Source organism: Gobio gobio (genome assembly GCF_949357685.1).
Source record: "Gobio gobio genome assembly, chromosome: 12".
Taxonomy (NCBI): domain Eukaryota; kingdom Metazoa; phylum Chordata; class Actinopteri; order Cypriniformes; family Gobionidae; genus Gobio; species Gobio gobio.
In genome coordinates this window covers 42664575-42684067 of record NC_137105.1, presented here as the reverse complement: position 1 = coordinate 42684067, position 19493 = coordinate 42664575, and the positions used below count along the sequence as shown (strand labels likewise).

The window sequence follows — 19493 nt, the reverse complement described above, 5'->3', positions numbered from 1 at the left end:
AGTAAACTTGACCAAAACCACACTACGAAAAGCCTTAAACAAGGCTTCAGATGGCACTGATGCCCCGGGAATACACAGATAACGCCTCGCTAGAGTGGCCAGCGCCTTTCATTTGCTTTCCACCAGTCAGGAGCTTGTACTACTGCTGTATTTTAAAATGATCCCACACAGTAGGCTTCTTCTTTCCCATTGCTTAATTTTGCGAAATATGTCTGGTTAGTGAACAAATACAGCATATTTTTCTTTAACCATGCAGCAAACAAAGAAACAAAAAAAAAAGCGTAAAAAAAACCCAAAACATTTAAATCTTTTAACTGATAGTATTAATCGGTCAAAGTTCTTACTTTCGGTTAAAGGTCCCATGGCATGGCATTTTTCTATTATTTTATAATGTTTCCTGAGGTGTACTTATATTGTTAGTATGATTTTTACATCAAAAACAGAATACAGTAAGAGCTTCGCTGTGCTGCATAACAGCATCATTCATTATAACGGCAGTTTGGGCAAGTGTGCAGATACACTCGCGACGTGTCATTGACAGCTCCGGACATTATAAAGAGGGTTCTTTGATCACTCTCTGTAGTTTAATAACTTAAATAACTGATTTGTTTCATGCTACTAACAGAAACGATCGTTTTAGTCACTGGCTTGATTCACTGATGCATTACGCTTAGGGCATCAAGACGGCGATCATTAAACAATCTATAAAGAAAGTTTGTGTGAACTTAAATGATTAGCTACACATCAGAAATCACTGATTACAGATCAGGCATTAATGAAGACTGTTACTCACTGTTTGTCGCGGTGCTGTCGAATCCATATAATAAAGTCTGTTTGTAAAGCCTGTGCTGACATTGCGACTGATAAACGGAATCCATTTTCTCCGAATTCTCTGGGCGGGCAAAGCAGAGGAAGGGGAGGTAACCTTTCCTTGGATGAAGTCATAACAGGAAAATTCAAGAACAGCTCGTCTGAGCTGTCATTTTCTCAAAGGCAGAGAAAGACAGCCAGAACTCGGTTTCACACCTTTCACAATTTCTAGCCACTTGGGGACCATATACAGGCTAGGGGAACTCATATTAAGGTTAAAAAAACCTCATAAAATGACATTTTCATGCCATAGGACATTTAACGGTTAAATGGTCAATATGAGCATCCCTAATGCCAACAGTGTAGGAGTCGGACACAAACGAGAAGAAATTGTTTAATAAAGTCATAATTTTTTTAACACAAAAAGTGTTCTCGTCGCTTCATAACATTAAGGTTGAACCACTGTAGTCACATGGACTACTTTAACGATAAAGAAATATATTAATTTGAACTACAGTCTCACGGGTTTGGAACGACATGAGGGTGAGTAATTAATGACAAAATGTTCCTTTTTCGGTGAACTAACCCTTTAATTTTAAGTGTCTCATTTGATTGGGTGGATCAGCCATCAATCTGAGTGTAGCAGTGCCACCCTGGCCCTTATAGCCTCGCCACTGGTTGGATGTGTTTTAACAGTGTGGTATAATGAGATCGACAAGCTGTCACTTTATGTTGGAGAGTGCTGCTTATGGGCAGCACTGCAGTCAGCCGTAGAGCGGTCCTTGTATATATATGTGTGTATTTATGATTGATAGGCTTTGTCAGACCCCACTTTTTTCCTCCATTTACTCTCTCTTTCTGCTTTTCTCTCTCTCGATCTCTTATAAACCAGTGGCTATTTTCCTTGTCAGTTTGTGCCACTGCTAAACTGAAGCACTTGTCCTTTGACAGTGATCCTAGCCCACACAGGAGCTCTTTAAAGACACACACACACAACTATATATATATTTGGAATTCCCCCTCAGAGACTTGATAGCAGCTGCTGTCACTTTGTGGCAGGGCACCTGTGCCCAGCTGAGTCTCTTGTCAGTGGGTGTGTACAGAGCGACAGCAAGTGGCATTAAAGTTCAGCGAGGATCACTATCTATCAGATTGATAGCAGCCAATCAGATGGATAAACCCTCCAATGCACAAGCAGTGGTGAAATGAAACCTCTCTGCAGTAGGCAGCATGTTATGGTCTAGCTAAAGTGCTTGCATTATAATCTACCTGCTTTGGCAATTGCAGTCACATGGTATTTGAAAATGTCAATGAAGACAGTGATTTCAGTGTAACTGTGGGCTCAACCAATTACTGCATATCTTTGTTGTTTAACAAAAAACAGTCCTGGCCATATATATCCATATGGCTTTTATTAAATATTTATGAATGTAGAAAATTATACATCACAGGCGACTGCACTCACATTCCTTTGACATAGAAGGCTGTGTCGAGAATATGAGCTGCTTATCACCACACCAAACCACAAACTTTATTTAAGCATCTATCAGGCATTCAAATCACCTACAGTGATTACTTTGTAAATGAAGGACTCTTTGCCCTTATCAAAATGTTAATCTATGCCGCTCCTGACCCTTGATGCACTAATAAATATTAACAGCACAATCAGATTATTCATAGCCTGGCACGTCTCTTGAGCTTGTTGTTAGGTAAATATGAGATCTGTTGTTCTAAAGGGGCATTTGTTAAACGTCACACTCCAGGTGTGTATTCAGAATTGCTTGATGAAAAGCTCACGTGGACGTAATGATGAGAGAGTGCAGTATCAGGTATAATAAGCCAAAAATCACCAAAATGAACCACATCAGCATATTAGAATGATGTTGCCATCACAGGAATAAATTACATGTTAAAATGTACCAAATATTGCAGTTATTTTAAATTGTAATAATATTACTGTTTCTGCTGCATCAAGTAAATGCAGCTTTGGTGAACATAATAGTCTTCCTTCAATTTTAAAACTCTTACAACCCCAAACTTTTTAACTGTGATACATAAGCATTTATCACTTTCAATAATATCAGATTATTAATGTTTATTAACGTAACAATTAAAAAAAATAATAATAATAATATGAGGATGAAATGAACTGTTCCTTTAAGTTAGACTTTTGCTTCCACTGTTGATTTTGAAGTAAAGAATTCCATGTATTGTGCATAGTTCTTATATCGTGCATAGTTCTTATCATTGATGGTTCTTTACTTGAGTTTCAGATAAAATTAAGGAATCTAGGAGTGAACTTTGATTCCTCATTGACATTTGACCCTTGTGTAAAAAACGTTTTCTTTTTTATATATATATCAGATATATTGCTAAATTGTTCCCCATGCTATCCCTTTCAGCTGCAGAAAAGTCCCCCTGTAGTCAAGGGCGGACTGGCCATCTAGAGCACCGGGAGTTTATCAATTTTCTACATAAATATATATAAAGAATTACTTATAGTACATTTATGTAGCCTATATCATTCCATCAGCCCAGACGAATGGCCCGCATGGCCCACTTGAGGCAAAAAGACTCTAAAGTGGTCTAAAAGTGCTCATCAATGTCAAAAAAGTTTGAGATATCGATATCCAATCAAAAGAAGGAGGCGGGATTTACTGTCCAGAGAAACTGAGCAGTGCGGCACTTTTAATGCTTTGAATTATGCGAACCGAGGTAAGAAAAACAGCTGAACATGACGAGACAATACAGTAGTATTTGCCGACTGTTTACGATAAAAAAAAAAAAACTGTTAAACGACGGACATTCATTTCCAGGGATGCAAATTATCTGACCTTTTCAATTTTCTCAGATTTTAATTACATTTACGTTATTTGTCAGAATCGTCACACAGTGCACAAAGAAACCTTAGCATAGCAGTTTTCAGATAAGAGCGAATGTTTGTGTATCTGTTCCCATGCTTTCTTCAGTAATTTCACAATCAATTGAAAATGAATCCTAAAACTCAAAATACCATTCTCAAACTAAAACATAGTAAAAACTGGCAACTTTCATATTCAAGTAGCCTATGTCCCATGTTAGGAAAGTGTCATATACTAAAATAAAAATATAACTAGCTAATTAGTTCACATGCATTATTTTACACACTGGCGATAAATTTTTTTGAATAATCAAGTCTTTAATGTTTTTGAAAGAAGGCTGAATTTATTTGATAAAAAATATAGTAAAAACACAAATATTATGAAATATTAATACAAGTTCAAATAGCTGTTTTCTATGTGAATATATTGTCAAATGATAATTTCCTGTGATCAAAGCTGAATTTTCAGCATCATTTCTCCAGTCCTCAGTGTCACGTGATCCTTCAGAAATCATTTTAATATGCTATATTTTTCATAAATATAAGAATTTTTACACTCTTTTCCACAATTGGAGCTCCATTCCATAAAATGACAGGAGATGTCAAGCTCCTTAAAGGACTAATACTATAACCACTTAAAGACACCATAAAACAGTCCACATTCTGCACTACATTCTAAGTCTTCTAGACCAGAGCATTGTGTCATATGGAACAATTTTATGGTAGGTATTGAACTTTACTGATATTAAACTTCAATGTATGTAAAAGGGATATGTAATTTTTTTTAAGTTACTTACTATTTGCCATCTGCACCAGAAAAAAAGACAAATTATAGTGTAAAGTATGATATTATGTTCATTAATGTTAATAAGAATTTCTATAAAAATATAAAAAATAAATAGCATTTATATTTTCATGTTAGTAAGTGGTGTTAAAAATTGCTTTGTGCATAATGAGCTGGTGGGTTTATGGCATGACTGGGTGTGATGGGCTGCTTTATGCCAGAAAGTCCAGGGCCACTTTTTTGCCTCAGTCCACCCCTGCCTGTAGACAATCATTTTATCCCTTAAAACTCATTTTTGATCACCAAAATGACTTATTTAATTGTTTCTTTCCTTAAATTTTTTTTCGTCATGCCTTAAAATAGCTTGAATGTAACTCTACACCCTTGCTTCATTTAGTATACGTGGATTCATGAATATGCTAATTAGCCCCGACTCCGCTCACACCAGCTCAGAGACCCACTCGGTCAACTTACTGAGATAAACGCTGCACAATGGTATCGCTCTTTGCAACGTCAGACACATAACGGTATTTTATATGATTAGCCTTTTGCTTGACTATGTTCATAAACAGCTAATAATGTGTTGCTAATGTTACACAAACCATGTTCCCATTCACCATCTCAGTCTGCCTTCTAAAAATCAGCATCCTTAGAAACGCTTTGAACAACTTAGAACGTCAGTGGAGAAAGGCATATAGTTCACCATAACATTGTAATGTACGTCATAAACCTGCTATATTGCTAAATCTACCCGATAAAAATATACCGGGATAACCTGGCTTCTCTTGAGACTCCACTGCTTCAGAGCGGCCAGAGTTAATGATATGCGAAAGCCTGCCCGCACGTTGACAAAATTGGTTACAAGGTAGTTGTAAAACCACGTTTTTGAGACTGTCTTCAGATCCCTGCAGTTTTAAAGAGAACATTTTAAAAACACCACATTGACATATAAATAAAATTAGAATTTTCACCACAGGGGGACTTTAATTAACATATTTGTTTTCTCTCGCATTGATTATTGTAATGAGCTACTTATTCATAGATTTCATGTGACGTCACACCATTATAGTTACGCCCACCTGGAGAGCAAAACAAGGCTTTCCTCCATTACCCGCCAGTCATTTTTACCAGGTTTGTGTCATTTTTAATGTTGTAAGACAGTGATATTAAAAGACCAAATTCAATATACATGATTGATGTTGCATACTTTGTACAATAGCAAATGAACAGAATATTAATGCAACACAAGGTTTTTCCATCGAAAACCATTATAAAGAAAACGTGTTGCGTTCATATTCTTGGCTCATCTGCTCGCCTGTATATAGTATGCATAATCAAAAGGTGTAAACTGAATTTAATCTTTTAATATAACTGTTATAGTACATTAAGGCACTTTAAGGGTGGGTTGCACTAATAATAGTTCTTTTAGCCTGGCGTCGGTTCACCTGCCTATGCTGCATGATCAGCCCTTTAAAGGTCCTGTTCTTTGTGTTCCCATTTTTCAAACTTTAGTTAGTGTGTAATGTTGCTGTTAGAGCATAAATAATACCTGTAAAATTATAAAACTCAAAGTTCAATGGCAAGCGAGATATTTTATTTAACAGAAGTTCCCTTTCAAAGCTTACAGCAAATGGCCGGTTTGGACTACATCCCTGTACATCCTGCTTTAATGACAATAGAACAGTTTGTTGACTAACCTCCGCCCACAAGAATACGCAAAAAAGGGGGCGTGGTCTTGTTGCTCTCCCACGTGGAGAAGAGGAAGTGTTGCGTTTGTCGCCATGTCGTCGAGACGCTGTTATTTTCATCCCGGAGTCAAATCACCTTTGTTTGGCCTTCAGGGACGCTGTACTTTGAGCGCGTTCATCTCCCCGTTATGGTAAGAGGCGTGACCTTTCCGGGCAACATGCGCTAGGCTGCTGTCGAATCACAACACGGGAACCGCTGGCACAATCAGAACTCGTTACGTTTTTCTGAAGGAGGGACTTCATAGAACAAGGAAATCATCAAGTCATTTTTAGGACAGTGAAAACAGCGGTATACAGATAAGTAAATTGTGTGAAAAATACTGTTTTTTTTTTACACGCGAAACATGAACACATGTTATATTGCACACTGTAAACACAATCAAAGCTTCAAAAAATCAGGAAAAACGGGACCTTTAATTATAACAGTCTTTCTACATAGTTAATCTGTGTTTAAAATTAAGTGGTGCAACACAACTCAATTTAAAGTAAAACCCAGATCAACAAATCCTTGATTAGCGTTAAACTTTGCTTAATTTAGTCCTTATTGGTGCAACTCACCGTATAAGTGTTTTTCACGTTAAAGGTGAACTATGTAGGATTTTTGCAGTAAAACATCCAGAAATTACTAGGCCAGTGTTATATATTTTGTTCAGTTGAGTACTTAGAATATCCCAAATGTTTTCAACTATTTGTAAATCGTGAGAAAATTGCTATTTTAACCAAGGAGCCGGGACGTGTGAGCTATGCGTGTGAGGGAGTCGCCTGTCGATTGCGTCATATCTGCGTCACCCTCGGTCTCCGGTTTTATTCAGTGAAACACTTTACTCTCACTGCATTGTGAACAAGTGTCATAGCAGCCGCCGAGCGAACGCCATAACTTCCTTTTCAACACACTCAGATATATCTAATACGATAAACAGAGCTGCGTTACCTCACACTCAGCACTGGAGAAGAGGAAGTGCCGCCGGCAACCGTGTCATAATAAAAGTCCCGCCAGCGACTATGCCATAATAACAGTCCCGCTCTTCAATCGCTCCTGCGGCCTTGCTCAGCTCCACAACACTCAGCTCCTGCTCTGCTTCAGACTACAGTAACGTTAATAATCCGTCCTATCCTGACTGTTTCCCACCGGCTGTGAGGTGAAGACCACATGTCCCGAGATTCTGCGCTCAAACGTGGCGTCATCAAACTACGCCTTTGTTTTGAACAGGCGACCTCTAGTGGACGGAAAAGCTACATAGTGTAGCTTTAAGCGTTTTAAAAACGTCTCGCTATTTTTAGTGCTAGAAATACTGCAATACTGCAGCAGGTTCTGTATATGGATCACAAATTCCCAAAACTTGCATATTGTTCACATATTTTTGTTTTTAAGATGGAAATTTGACAGGCTTGCGCTGCAGTTCTATGGCTGTTTTGCCCTCCAGGGCCCCGGCGACAGTCACGTGACTGAAAACTATGAATTGGGGTTTCTAAGCATACTTTAAATAAGTTACAGTACGTTCAAAATTCTGCTGCTATAATTTTAACTAGGACCAAAACTCGAGATCATATTACTCCCGTCCTGAAGTCACTACACTGGCTACCTGTTAAGTACAGAGTTTCGTTTCTCATGCAAGTTCTCATGCTTACTTACAAAACTCTCCATGGTCTGGCCCCAGAGTATTTATCTCAACTTTTAACATCTTATATTCCAAGCCGAAGTCTTCGCTCTTCTCAGCAGGGTTTGCTGGTTGTCCACCATGGAACGGTTACATTCATTAGAGCTTATATAAATGCCCCAGGTTGTAGAACCAACTTCCACTTGAAATTCGGGAAGCACAGTCTCTTGGAGTTTTTAAAAACACATTTAAAGACAAGTTAGTTAAGTTAGCTTATTGTTGATTGTGGTAATCATTGCTGGATTCTTGTTTATTTTATTCCACCTTTTTATTTATTTTGTATTTTGTTTATTACTTTTCTTATATTTTCTTATACTGTAAAGCGCTTTGAGTAGGCACTATAGAAAATAAAGTTGTTGTTATTATAATTAGCAAGCTTTTAGTGTTATTTGCATCACAGGAAGTATTTTGTAATTAGTTGTATAATAGAGATGTTCCTCAGAGCTTCATTCTATGTGACTGTTTCTGCTCCCCCTGGGGAGAGGATAGAGCTAAAAGCAAGAGTACAGTATGTGTGTTCATGTGTGTTTCCATGTACTGTATGCTGGGCTCAAAATCCCACTGGAATAGTGTTCCTGTCGGTAAGGCTCTGCTCTGCACTGGTGGTCCAATGAAATATGCAAAGCATCTGCATAATAAAGCACCATTAGGCATCAGTGCTCCCAATGAACACAGGGTTATGTTGTGTAGACTGTGTATTCGTCCCTAGCGTTTAAATGATTTGTGAATGTATTTAAACCCACAAGTGAGTGTGTGTCCTCTCTCTGAGGACCTCTGACCTATCAGCATGATCTCATTGATGGTGACTTACCTAGGGGCACAAACTTCAAATAATAGCAAATAGGAAGGTAAAACGAGGAATGAATATGGGCTCCATGGCAACAGTGAAACCCTTTGAGATCCTTCCAGATCTTTCTGTAAGCATCTGATAGTTACCTGGAGAGGATTTTCAGCTTATCAAATGTTTACTTTAGGACCTCGGGATTGACATCAGCATAAATTGAGAGCTAGCCAGCAGAGGTTCAAGGGAACATAGTTAGCAGCACTCAAAAAGGAAGAACCTGTGTTTATGGTTAGGTTCAGAGTAGGGCTGCAACTAACAATTATTTTGACAATCGATTAGTTGGACAATTCTTTTTTCGATTAATCGATTGAGCGGATAAAAGCCCATTTTTTTATTTTATTGACAAAACACACTATTCCACATCCTGCCCAATGCCGTCCTTCAAACCAACGTGTCAGCTGAGTGCTCTGAAAACACACATAGTTAATATATCTACCATTACATAAAGGAACCATGGTTTTACAGTGAATAAAACAGACAAAAAATAAATAAATAAAACAGGGTTATTATAGTTATTCCATGGTAACCACAAATGAACCATGGTTTTGCTTCAAACCCATAGTTTTACTATGGTATTTGTGTGGTTATACAAATAATCAATATGCCAAAAACATGGTTTTACTATAATAAATCCTATAATAAAATGGTTAATATTTGTATATTACACGCTGTTATCCCTTTACAGTTACTACTCTCATAAAATACGTGAATTACATGTTGACTTTTAAACCTAAATTTAGCGTCCAACAGCAGATATTTCAGCTTAATGAATGTTTTTGCGCTGAATATTAATTGTCTCCTTATCGACTGCGTTCTGTCTGTTTGACTTGCACCCGCCGCTCGTTCAGTGAAGTTTGAAGCTTAATGCTTTCATGGAAATACCCACGTGAATTAGCAACATTTACAGATAAGGATATAACCTGTAAAATGAACGTTGTGCACTGAGGACGCAGATGCACAGACATCTGTCAAAGCGCATGACAGGATATGTTAAATGCTAATGCATTAGCTTGAAGCTTAATATAAAGGATTCTCATGTTTTGGGCACTTGAATCACGTATCTTACCAGCAGCTCACTCTGTTTCCACTCCACTATTTCTAGATGCATTTTGCCCATAGAAATGCGTTATTCAGTGCTGTAATTTGGCACGACTGGTGGAAGTTTTCCGCGCACAGATGGCAGACCCCGACTAATCGATAATGAGAATCGTTGTCAATGAGTTTCATTATAGATTATTATCGATTTTATCTATGCAGCCCTAGTTCAGACAGAGCTATAGATATAAAATAAATATATAACAGTTTAACTATACTGCCAGCACAAAGCAAGCAATAAACAATATCAAAAAAGCTAAACAAATAGCTGGAAAAACCAGTTGTGCACAATCTACTGCATTCCTTCTGTTGTCTGATTGATACTAAATGCCTTTTAATATAGTTCTAAAAACATCCCCCTCAGGTTGTGGTACACATGTCTTTTTGCTAATCATAAAACTAAGGATTTAAATATCATCTTAGTAAGGCATATTATTTTGAGCTATAGAGTGACAACGAATATTCATATGTATTTTATAGTCTGCTATACTGTTGAAGATTTGCATCACAATATTTGGAGCTCTGAATAAAACAGAGGCGTTTTCTCATCTATGAGCTCAATGTTCTTTTATATCATACTATATGAGCCATAAGCCCTGAAGAAAATTGCATTCAGAATTAGTTTGTTCATGTGCATCATCGCCTTATTTGCTTAATTCCTTTAGTGAATTGGGCGGCAAAACAATGCAAATATCATGTGCAAATAAATGCTGTTATCAGTGGGTGTAATTCTAAGCGAAATATCCCCTTAGTCTTTGTTTCCTTACTGTTACATGTCTGCAGTCTAGCTGACCTTGTTTGCCACTCTTCTGCCAGATGTGGTGCATTTGGGCAAACATATGCTCCATTGTAGTTTAGGTCTGATAGTGTCCTATGAGGCTGCGATGACCAAACCGAGACTTCTCTGAGGCTTAGCCTTGTGGATGCTCGGCACAGGCTACCTAGTGCCGTTTTTCCCCTTTGGAAGGACTATATCTGGAAGAGACCTCAGGGGTCCTGTGCAGTGGCTGTTTTCCCTAAAACAGCCAGATGGCCCGAACCATCCATTGTTTTTTTCCTTTTCTTCCTTCTGTCTGTGACATAGTTCATTTTTTGTCTCTTTCTTTTCCCCTGTCATAAACGCCACAAACCCTAAACAATACTGAGTGTTAACATGATTTTAGTTTGAAGAAATCACTTGCTAAACTTCTTTTACAACTTTGTCACCTTGACAATGTTACACTACAAACTAACAATATAAACAGCTTTGCAGCTCAAATAGGACACATACAGTTCCATTGTAGTGACTCCGTAAGAAAGAAAAGGAGGAATGAGTCAAAATTACTTTTTGTGGTAGAAAAGATTATTCCATAAATTCTTGACTTGTATTGATTAAGTTTAACTTGTAATGAACTCAGAAAGTTATTTTAGCTTACAAGTAGCCAGTTCGGTCTAACATAAAGTTGTTCCCCGCTGAATGGGCTTGAACAGACCAGCGTGCTATTTTCATACATCCTACCAATAAGTGCACACGGCTGATTTCCCCTCCTTATCCCCTCACTGAGTTCATTGTTCATGCGGCCGTACAGAAAGACTTCCCCTCTATGCCCCTGTTGTAATGAGAGAGAGTGGCTGCAAGAGCCCTGATGTGCTCAGACTAACTCTGGTACTGTATTGTTGTGTTTGTACATTCATGAGATGTGACTTAAATGGGAGAGCCGCACTGTTATTAAAATTTTACTTCTTTTCCCACCCTCTAAGCTTTTAAAAATGGTCCGTCCATTCTGAAAGCAAAAAGAGCACGGATGAGATTAGTGGTAAAACATGGCATTTACATTGGAGCATACACTTTGTAATCAGTTGGTGAAGATCTTGTGCAGGACTCAACTGACTCAACTCACTTTAGGGTCAATGAGCTCAAAAGAAAATAAACTTCCCATCAGTCTTTTTTAACATTTTACCCACCAGCAATCGCCAGGATTTTTGATCATTTTCACAAAATTCTCATGACCCCCAGAATATTTTGTTGTATGACTATCTGAACATGCAATATATCAAAAGAAAAAACAGACCCTCTGTTCAACACTTGAATGTAGGTTAGCTTCATTTTGAGCAAAAAGCTTATAAAATGACATTTTTGTCAAAGACTACATCCAGATCGGATTCAGAACGATGATCAAAATATAGATAGAGTATATTGAGTCCATCAACACACCCAAAGCTTCACAGTCCTATAGCTCGTCCTCGGTCGACATTTCATTCAGTAACATTAGGAAGTTTTGATTTTTATGCCGTTTAATGTTGATGATTGCGTTATTTTACATAAGCATCTGCTTACATATGATATCGCTTGTTTCTGCTTGTTCTTCACATGTCATTTGATCAGGAGATTCAGTGATTTCAGAAGATGTGTCATAGCGCCCTCTACCTTATAACAGTGAAAACACAGAAAGACGGAAATTTCCATCATTGGCGTGGAGCGGTGTTTCATAAATGGCGGAAATTTCCGCCAATGACGGGGAAAGAGTTAATGAGAAAGCAATGACTTTTAAAAAGTCCCTTTAAAGGGATAGTTCACCCTGATATGAAAACAGTATAAAACTTTCAAAAAAGATACAAAAGTATCACGTAAGGAAGGACACAGTGAGACTTGTGCCATATATGGAAAGTGTTCAGGAGGCATACTGTAAGGTTTTGCGAGAAAGAAACCGTATTATTCAGTCAAAATACTGAGCTCGGACGTTACTCTGTGCGCGTTTCTGGGAGTGCATGTGAGCCATCAGCAGTATCATTACTGTATCATTGCGTGATACTTTTGTATCCTTTTTGTAAAGTTTTAGCCTGGTCGCCATTCATTGCCATTATATGGAGGAGCACATGCAGGACGTTTTTCAAAATTTCTCCTTTTGAGGTCCGAAAAAGATAGAATAACATAGGGCATTGGAACAACAGCAGGGTGAGAAAAAGATTACTTTCAGGATGAACTATCCCTTTAAGACAAGTCGTTTTACTCAATGGCCATATTTTAAACGCCTCTCGGACATGCAAGTGTAGCTCCTATCTCTTTGAATGGGGAAACATCAAATGCTCCAAAACTGTTCACTAAACTTACGATTAAATGTCATATTCTACATCACCAATGAAATCTGACAACAACTGTCTCATAAATGTTTTTAAACGCTCCAATCATGAGAAAAAAATGCATTTTTCAGTCTGGACAAAGCTAATGCGTCTCGGAACACTGCTGTTTCTAAAGCAACCAGAGTTTCTAACGGCAGCGACGCGATGACTTTACTAATCAACGATTGGCTCTTTTCAGAAGGCAGGGCTTATTCGCCCATATTAAGCGTTGCACTTTCTCCCATTCATAAGTAATCGGAGTGCACTGTCTTCCTATATATAAAGTCTTCGCTTCAAACGAGGCTCCCCATTGAACACAACTTTTCCCTTCATGTCTCCTCCATGTCATGATGCTTTCATTTTAAAGTCATAAAGAAACATTATGCCTTTGTGAAGGCCCCCCAAAGGTTCATAACAATCTCAAAGTGAATAGATGAGGATAGAGTAGGCTGGTTAACTTTGCGACATGTTGATGGCATAGACTTGGGACGAAATGAGGACGTGGGTACACAAAACATTTGACTTTATTTGGAAGGAAGGGATGGGGAAGAACAATTTTCACTGGTGTCAGCAATTGAAGGAACCTCTGTAGAAATAAGCATGGGCCATTGCTTTTTTTGTGGAGCGTGATGCCAGCAGGGCTACTAGTTATGTGGGAAAGTGTGTTTGTGGGTAAAGTAAACAGGAAGAAAGGTAGAGAACAAGCAAAAAAATGTTCCAAGTTGCTGATACACCATTTTGCTGATCTGTCTGGCAGGATGGACCAAGTTTGCCAGGCTGACCAGGGCATTAACCAATAGCCGGGGTACACTTCAGCAGCTCACGCCTATGAACAAGACTGAGGTCAGCCACAAGCATTCACGACTGGCAGAGGTGAGTGTCACACACCAGTGAGTGTCCATTGAATTTTATACTGAGCTAATGATATTTTCTGTCCCTTAACAATAAACTTGACCTTCATAGAAGCCTTTTTGCATTTTTAAATTTTCATTAAAACTGTATTGAGCTTTTTTACCTCGCTTGGACCTTTGGGTGGTCAGGTTTTATGGCTGTTTTTCATTTACTGTCTTTTTGGAGACATCTAAGCCTCACAATGTAGGGAAAAAACTGACCCACACACATATGATCTATATGCACATACAAAAGGTCAGCTGTCTTTGTCTTCAGTCCCACATTGCAGAAATAAAGTCTGACTTCATTTTCAGACAAATGATTGTTGACTCAGCTGTCCAATAGCTGCTGATGTAAGCTTTATTTCTCTAAAACTTGGATGTATTATATCTTATGGTGCCCTTACAACATGAATGGCCTTTTAATTCATGAGTTACAGTATAGTATATATTCCTTACAGTGCATAATTTTGACAATGAAAAGACCAGCTTAGACCAGCATAATTTTTTTGCGGTTTTGCTGCACTGCAAAAAAAAAATCATTGTCTTATTTTATAGTAAAAAAACGTACTTTATATGTTAAGATTTTTTTTACTCCATTGGCATTGGTTTAAGCAAAATTCTAACAAAACTGATTGAGGTTTAAAGGGTTAGTTCACCCAAACAGGCTAATTCTGTCATTAATTACTGTCGTCCCGTAACCCACAAATTAAGAACTTTTTGATGAAATTCGAGAGCTCTCTGACCCAGAGCTCTTCAAGGCCCAGAATAGTCCACGTGACTACAGTTGGTTCAACCTTAATGTTATGAAGTTAAGTCATGAGAATACTTTTTGTGCGCAAAAACCAACAAAAATAACGACTTTATTCAACAATTTCTTCACATCTGTGTCAGTTTCCTACGCAGTTTACATTGGCCAGCTCCTGCGTCAGCATTATAGACTATAAAAGGATATGGACGTAGTGTCCATGACGTCACCCGTAGATTTCCGAAGAGCATTTTTGAAGCCTAAAAGTCAGCCGTTGCCATCTTGGCAGTCACGCCCGGATAACTGAAAATGGGCAAAGAGGCGGGACCTGGATGGAGCTGAGGTGCCTGGTTGCTGAAACCACGCCCACCTAGCTAAACCATAGTGGCAATCCACCTGTCACTCAAGTGGCCACGCCCTTAATTATGCAGAACTTTAAGGCTTAATATAATTTAAACGGATCAATTATAAAAAAAATGTCCCCCCCCTTACAGTTGTCATGAAGGGCAAAATTAGCTATATAGACCAAAACCAATTTTTGTACAAAGGTTGTGAACATATTTGTTTCTGCTGTAAAGTTGGGCATTTTAACATGGGGGAGATACAGATTTGACTTCCTTTTGCAGCCTGTCTCTAGCGGCCAGTTGATGAATTGCAGTCTAAGTCACTTCCGTGTTGGTTTCAAGAGAGACCGCGGGAGGTCGCCGCTTGGTCAGCATCACACGCATGCGTCGTGGTGCTCACGTGAACAGCGTCAGCCAATGGTAAGCCGGCGTTCTGGCATAGCTCTGACGTAACTAGAAGCGCTGCACTGTTTACACTGTGTCAACAGCATAGGAAACTGACACAGACGTGAAGAAATTGTTGAATAAAGTCGTTATTTTTGTTTGTTTTTTGCGCACTAAAAGTATTCTCATTGCTTCATAACATTAAGGTCATGACATCAGCGAGCTCTCGGATTTCATCAAAAATATCTTAATTTGTGTTCTGAAGATGAACAAAGGTCTTACGGGTTGGAAACGACATGAGGGTGAGTAATTAATGACAGAATTTTTTTGGGTGAACTAACCCTTTAAAGGCCCGTTCACACCAAGAATGATAACTGTAATGATAGTTTTCTCACCAACAGGCGATAATATTCTGTTTATTGTAATTGTTTGCTGTAGTTTTGTCGTCTGCTCAAACTCTTTTAAGCTGTGTGATTGGCTGTCAATGTTTTTATTCTTCATCAGCTGGAAAAAAAAATTCTGAAAGTGATTTCAAATATATCGTTCTTCTGTGTCGTTATGGTTGTGATACCGCTATTTTCATTATTATTATTTTATAGTTTATAATAAACTTTTAGTGATTGTCACCGTCTATGGTGTGAATGGTCCTTTATGCTTAAATCGGCTAATAAATGCATCTTTTTTTAAAGATGTTTGCATATGTTTACTAAAAAAAACAAGGCAAAAAATCCAGGTGGGCCAGTATAGCATGATATAAACCAGCAAAACATATCCAACTTTTTTTTAGCAAAGCTGGTTGATAAAGGTAGGTTTTAGTCAAGCAGTTAAGAAACCTTGTGGTGACACCAGAACATTACAATTCTAATCCAATGCATATGCTGGTGATTACAAATTTCAACATCTGACCCCTTTTTTCATCTCTCTATATATTTTTTATTAACTCATTCAGGCTCTTCAGCTGGGCTCTGACATCCTTCCTCAATACAAGCAAGAGGCTCCTAAAACTCCACCTCACATTATATTGCACTACTGCACCTTTAAGACCACTTGGGACTGGGTCATCCTCATCCTCACCTTCTACACGGCCATCATGGTGCCCTATAATGTGTCATTTAAGACCAAACAGAACAACCTGGTGTGGTTGGTACTGGACAGCGTGGTGGATGTCATCTTCCTAGTGGATATTGTGTTGAACTTTCATACAACTTTTGTGGGACCTGGGGGAGAGGTCATATCTGACCCAAAGCTTATACGTATGAACTACTTGAAGACCTGGTTTGTCATAGACCTGCTATCTTGCCTGCCCTATGACATCATCAATGCCTTTGAAAACGTGGATGAGGTAAGCACAAGTTTTTATTGAAGCAATATTAATTTGTAATTTTAATTAATATATTAATATTAATAATCATATCTCTCTCTCTCTCACACACACACACACACACACACACACACACACACACACACACACACACACACACACACACACACACACACACACACACACACACACACACACACACACACATACACACACACACAATATCCAACCATCAAAAGTGACAGTAAAGACATTAATAATGTTATAAAATAATTCTATTTAAAATAAATGCTGTTCTTTTGAACTTCATAGTCAAAGAAACCTTAAACAATGTATGTTAATAATAAGACATTTTTTCTTGACATTGACATTATTTCGTCATATATACAGTAGTTAAATAATCATTTATTCATTAAAAGGATCATTAATGGAATTGTTAAGGAATCTTTAAGAGTAATCTGAATCGTTACCAGAAAGGTTAAATCCCTGATGATTCCCATCCCTAGCCAAAGTATATCACACTCTTTTGGAGAGGATTTATGAATGATGTGTTAACATCAGCAAATATTTGCCTTTATTTGTCTCTGCTGTGATAATGACTTAAATGGGACCTATTATGCAAAATTCACTTTTACATGGTTTGAACTTTAATGTGTGCACTGTGTGTGCCACCAACCACCCTATAATCGTAAAAATCCACCCACTCCTTTTTTTTTAATAATCCCCATAAATCAGAAGCAGTGTCTGAAAACACAGTTGATGTCATTGTAGGGAAAAGCCCCGCCCACTTGTGACAATCTCTGCCCTATTAGCATAGATCCCACCCTGAGTGAGCCGCACGCAGTCCGCAATGTTTATACCCTCGCTAGAGCAGCTAGACATAAAAGTCTCAGCTATTTAAACATGATACCTGTTCTGTTTTTGTCTTTAATAATAAACTCCTGGCATCTGAGCCATTGAGGATACAGTGGATTCATTTCATTTGTGAAGGCAATGTGCCCAAGAAATTAGCCAAATTCGTATATGTTTGTGTGACTCATTGTACACTGGACTTGCTTCTCAAAGATGGATCAATACCAACTCTTCGTGATCCAACTTCATATCCAGAACACATATCCAACTTCATATCCAGTACCGCACTTTTTGTGTTTGCAAATCGCTTGTCTGAATGTGCTAACGTGGCTAAAGTTGCCATTGTCTCTAACTGTACAGAGACCAGAGCTTGTTATTTGTAACCCGAAAATGCTCACCTTCTGTACAATTCAGAAGCACCAGTGTTAATTTTGACAGCATATTTTGATTTAGTTTTAGTCATAGTCTTTTGACTAAAATGCCATTTAGTTTTAGTCATATTTTAGTCACCTGAATTGTCTTTAGTTTTAGTCTAGTTTTAGTCGACTAAATAGCATAAGATTTTAGTCGACTAAATATCATAAGATTTTAGTCGACTAAATCTACAGTAGATTTAGTCTCCTAAAATCTAATGAGTTTAGTTAAATTGTAATACATTAAGCATTTAAGTATTACATAACCGACTGTCACTTGAACTGACATTTTGACATCATTTTGTTTTTGACATTAAAAATACACGAAAGAGCTCAATTCACTTTTTTGTTTGTTTTTAAAAACATCTATATAGTTTTTATAACTTTGTATTTCTGTTTTAGTTAGTATATCATGTTAAGCTAAAGCTTCAAATAAGTTTGTTTATTTATTTTTTTAATTTCAGTTAACATTTATTTAAATTCAAGTAACAAAGATTTTTTTTAATGGTTTAGTTAACTATTATAACCCTGATACTTTATTTAATATGTGTCAAATACTGGTCTTTCCTCCTGACTATAAATTAAATGGGAATTAAATTAAATACAGTTTATTGTGTAAGCAAAAACGAATCTATAATGCGTGACTTTTAAAGGAACTGTATGTAAGAAATGTATTTCAATTAATCATAAAATGGCCCTGATATGTCACTAGACATTATGAAATCATTTTAATTTCAAATACTTATATCACTGACAACAGTTGTCCGGCCAGGATATTGTCATTTTAAAAGTGAAGTTGCAGCCCTCAACTGATGTTGATGTTGACATGTTGTGTTTTGACCTGAAGCGCCACCCTCCACCTAAATACCAATCACAAAGTCAGTAGTGTTTCGGCATCCGGGTTGCCAGCTCTGCTCTAGTTACCACAGTTGCAGCTACAAACTTTTTGGATAAAAAATGTCTAAGGAGGGGGAGAGGGAATACACCGCTCTACAGTAATTTGAAAGTGATTGCAGTACCAGTTTTGGCCACAATCCTACATACAGTTCCTTTAATTATAAACCAGCTGGAAATACACAGGGACTCTTATTTTGAAATCTCGCCTCACTATTGCAGTGGCAGGAGCTCATTCAATTTCAGATGAGGAGATAAAATATGCATTGTTACAACCGTCTAAAACATATTACTATATAAACAGCTCTCTGGAGCGCTGGATTGGGGATGTGTGAGCCTGGAGAAGCACAACAGCGCCGTGTTCTCCAGCGGTTAGATCAGTTCAAATCAAATGTGCGCATCTGTTACACAGGATATCAGTTCTGACTGGATCTCTTCCCTAATCGTCCCTTTTCGTCTCGTTTTTATTTGTTGACGAAAATGACAGTTGATTTTCGTTATAGTTTTTGTCATCCAACACTTGTTTTTATTTAGTTATCGTCTCGTTTTCGTCAGTGAAAAAAGGTCGTTGACGAAAATTATGACGAAAATTATTCGTCAACGAAATTAACACTGATTCAGAAGCACAAATGTATTACTTCTTAATAAAACTAATGACGTAGCGCTGATCTCCGTGAATACAGTCAGAGCCAATGGTAACTTTAGCCGTATAGCGTCCTAACCAGCACATTCACAAAATATAACGTGCG

At 37.8% G+C, this 19493-nt stretch overlaps 1 protein-coding gene across 1 annotated transcript in view; it reads left to right on the top strand.

The window, feature by feature from the left end:
• The window catches only part of kcnh5a (potassium voltage-gated channel, subfamily H (eag-related), member 5a), a gene marked incomplete at both ends in the record, with an annotated part of 194654 nt that overhangs the window by 60845 nt on the left and 114316 nt on the right, over positions 1-19493 (top strand). The window contains 2 exons of the mRNA XM_079831381.1: positions 13656-13771; positions 16214-16606. Coding sequence (XP_079687507.1) covers positions 13656-13771; positions 16214-16606 — 509 coding nt within the window. The remainder of the gene's footprint in view (positions 1-13655; positions 13772-16213; positions 16607-19493) is intronic.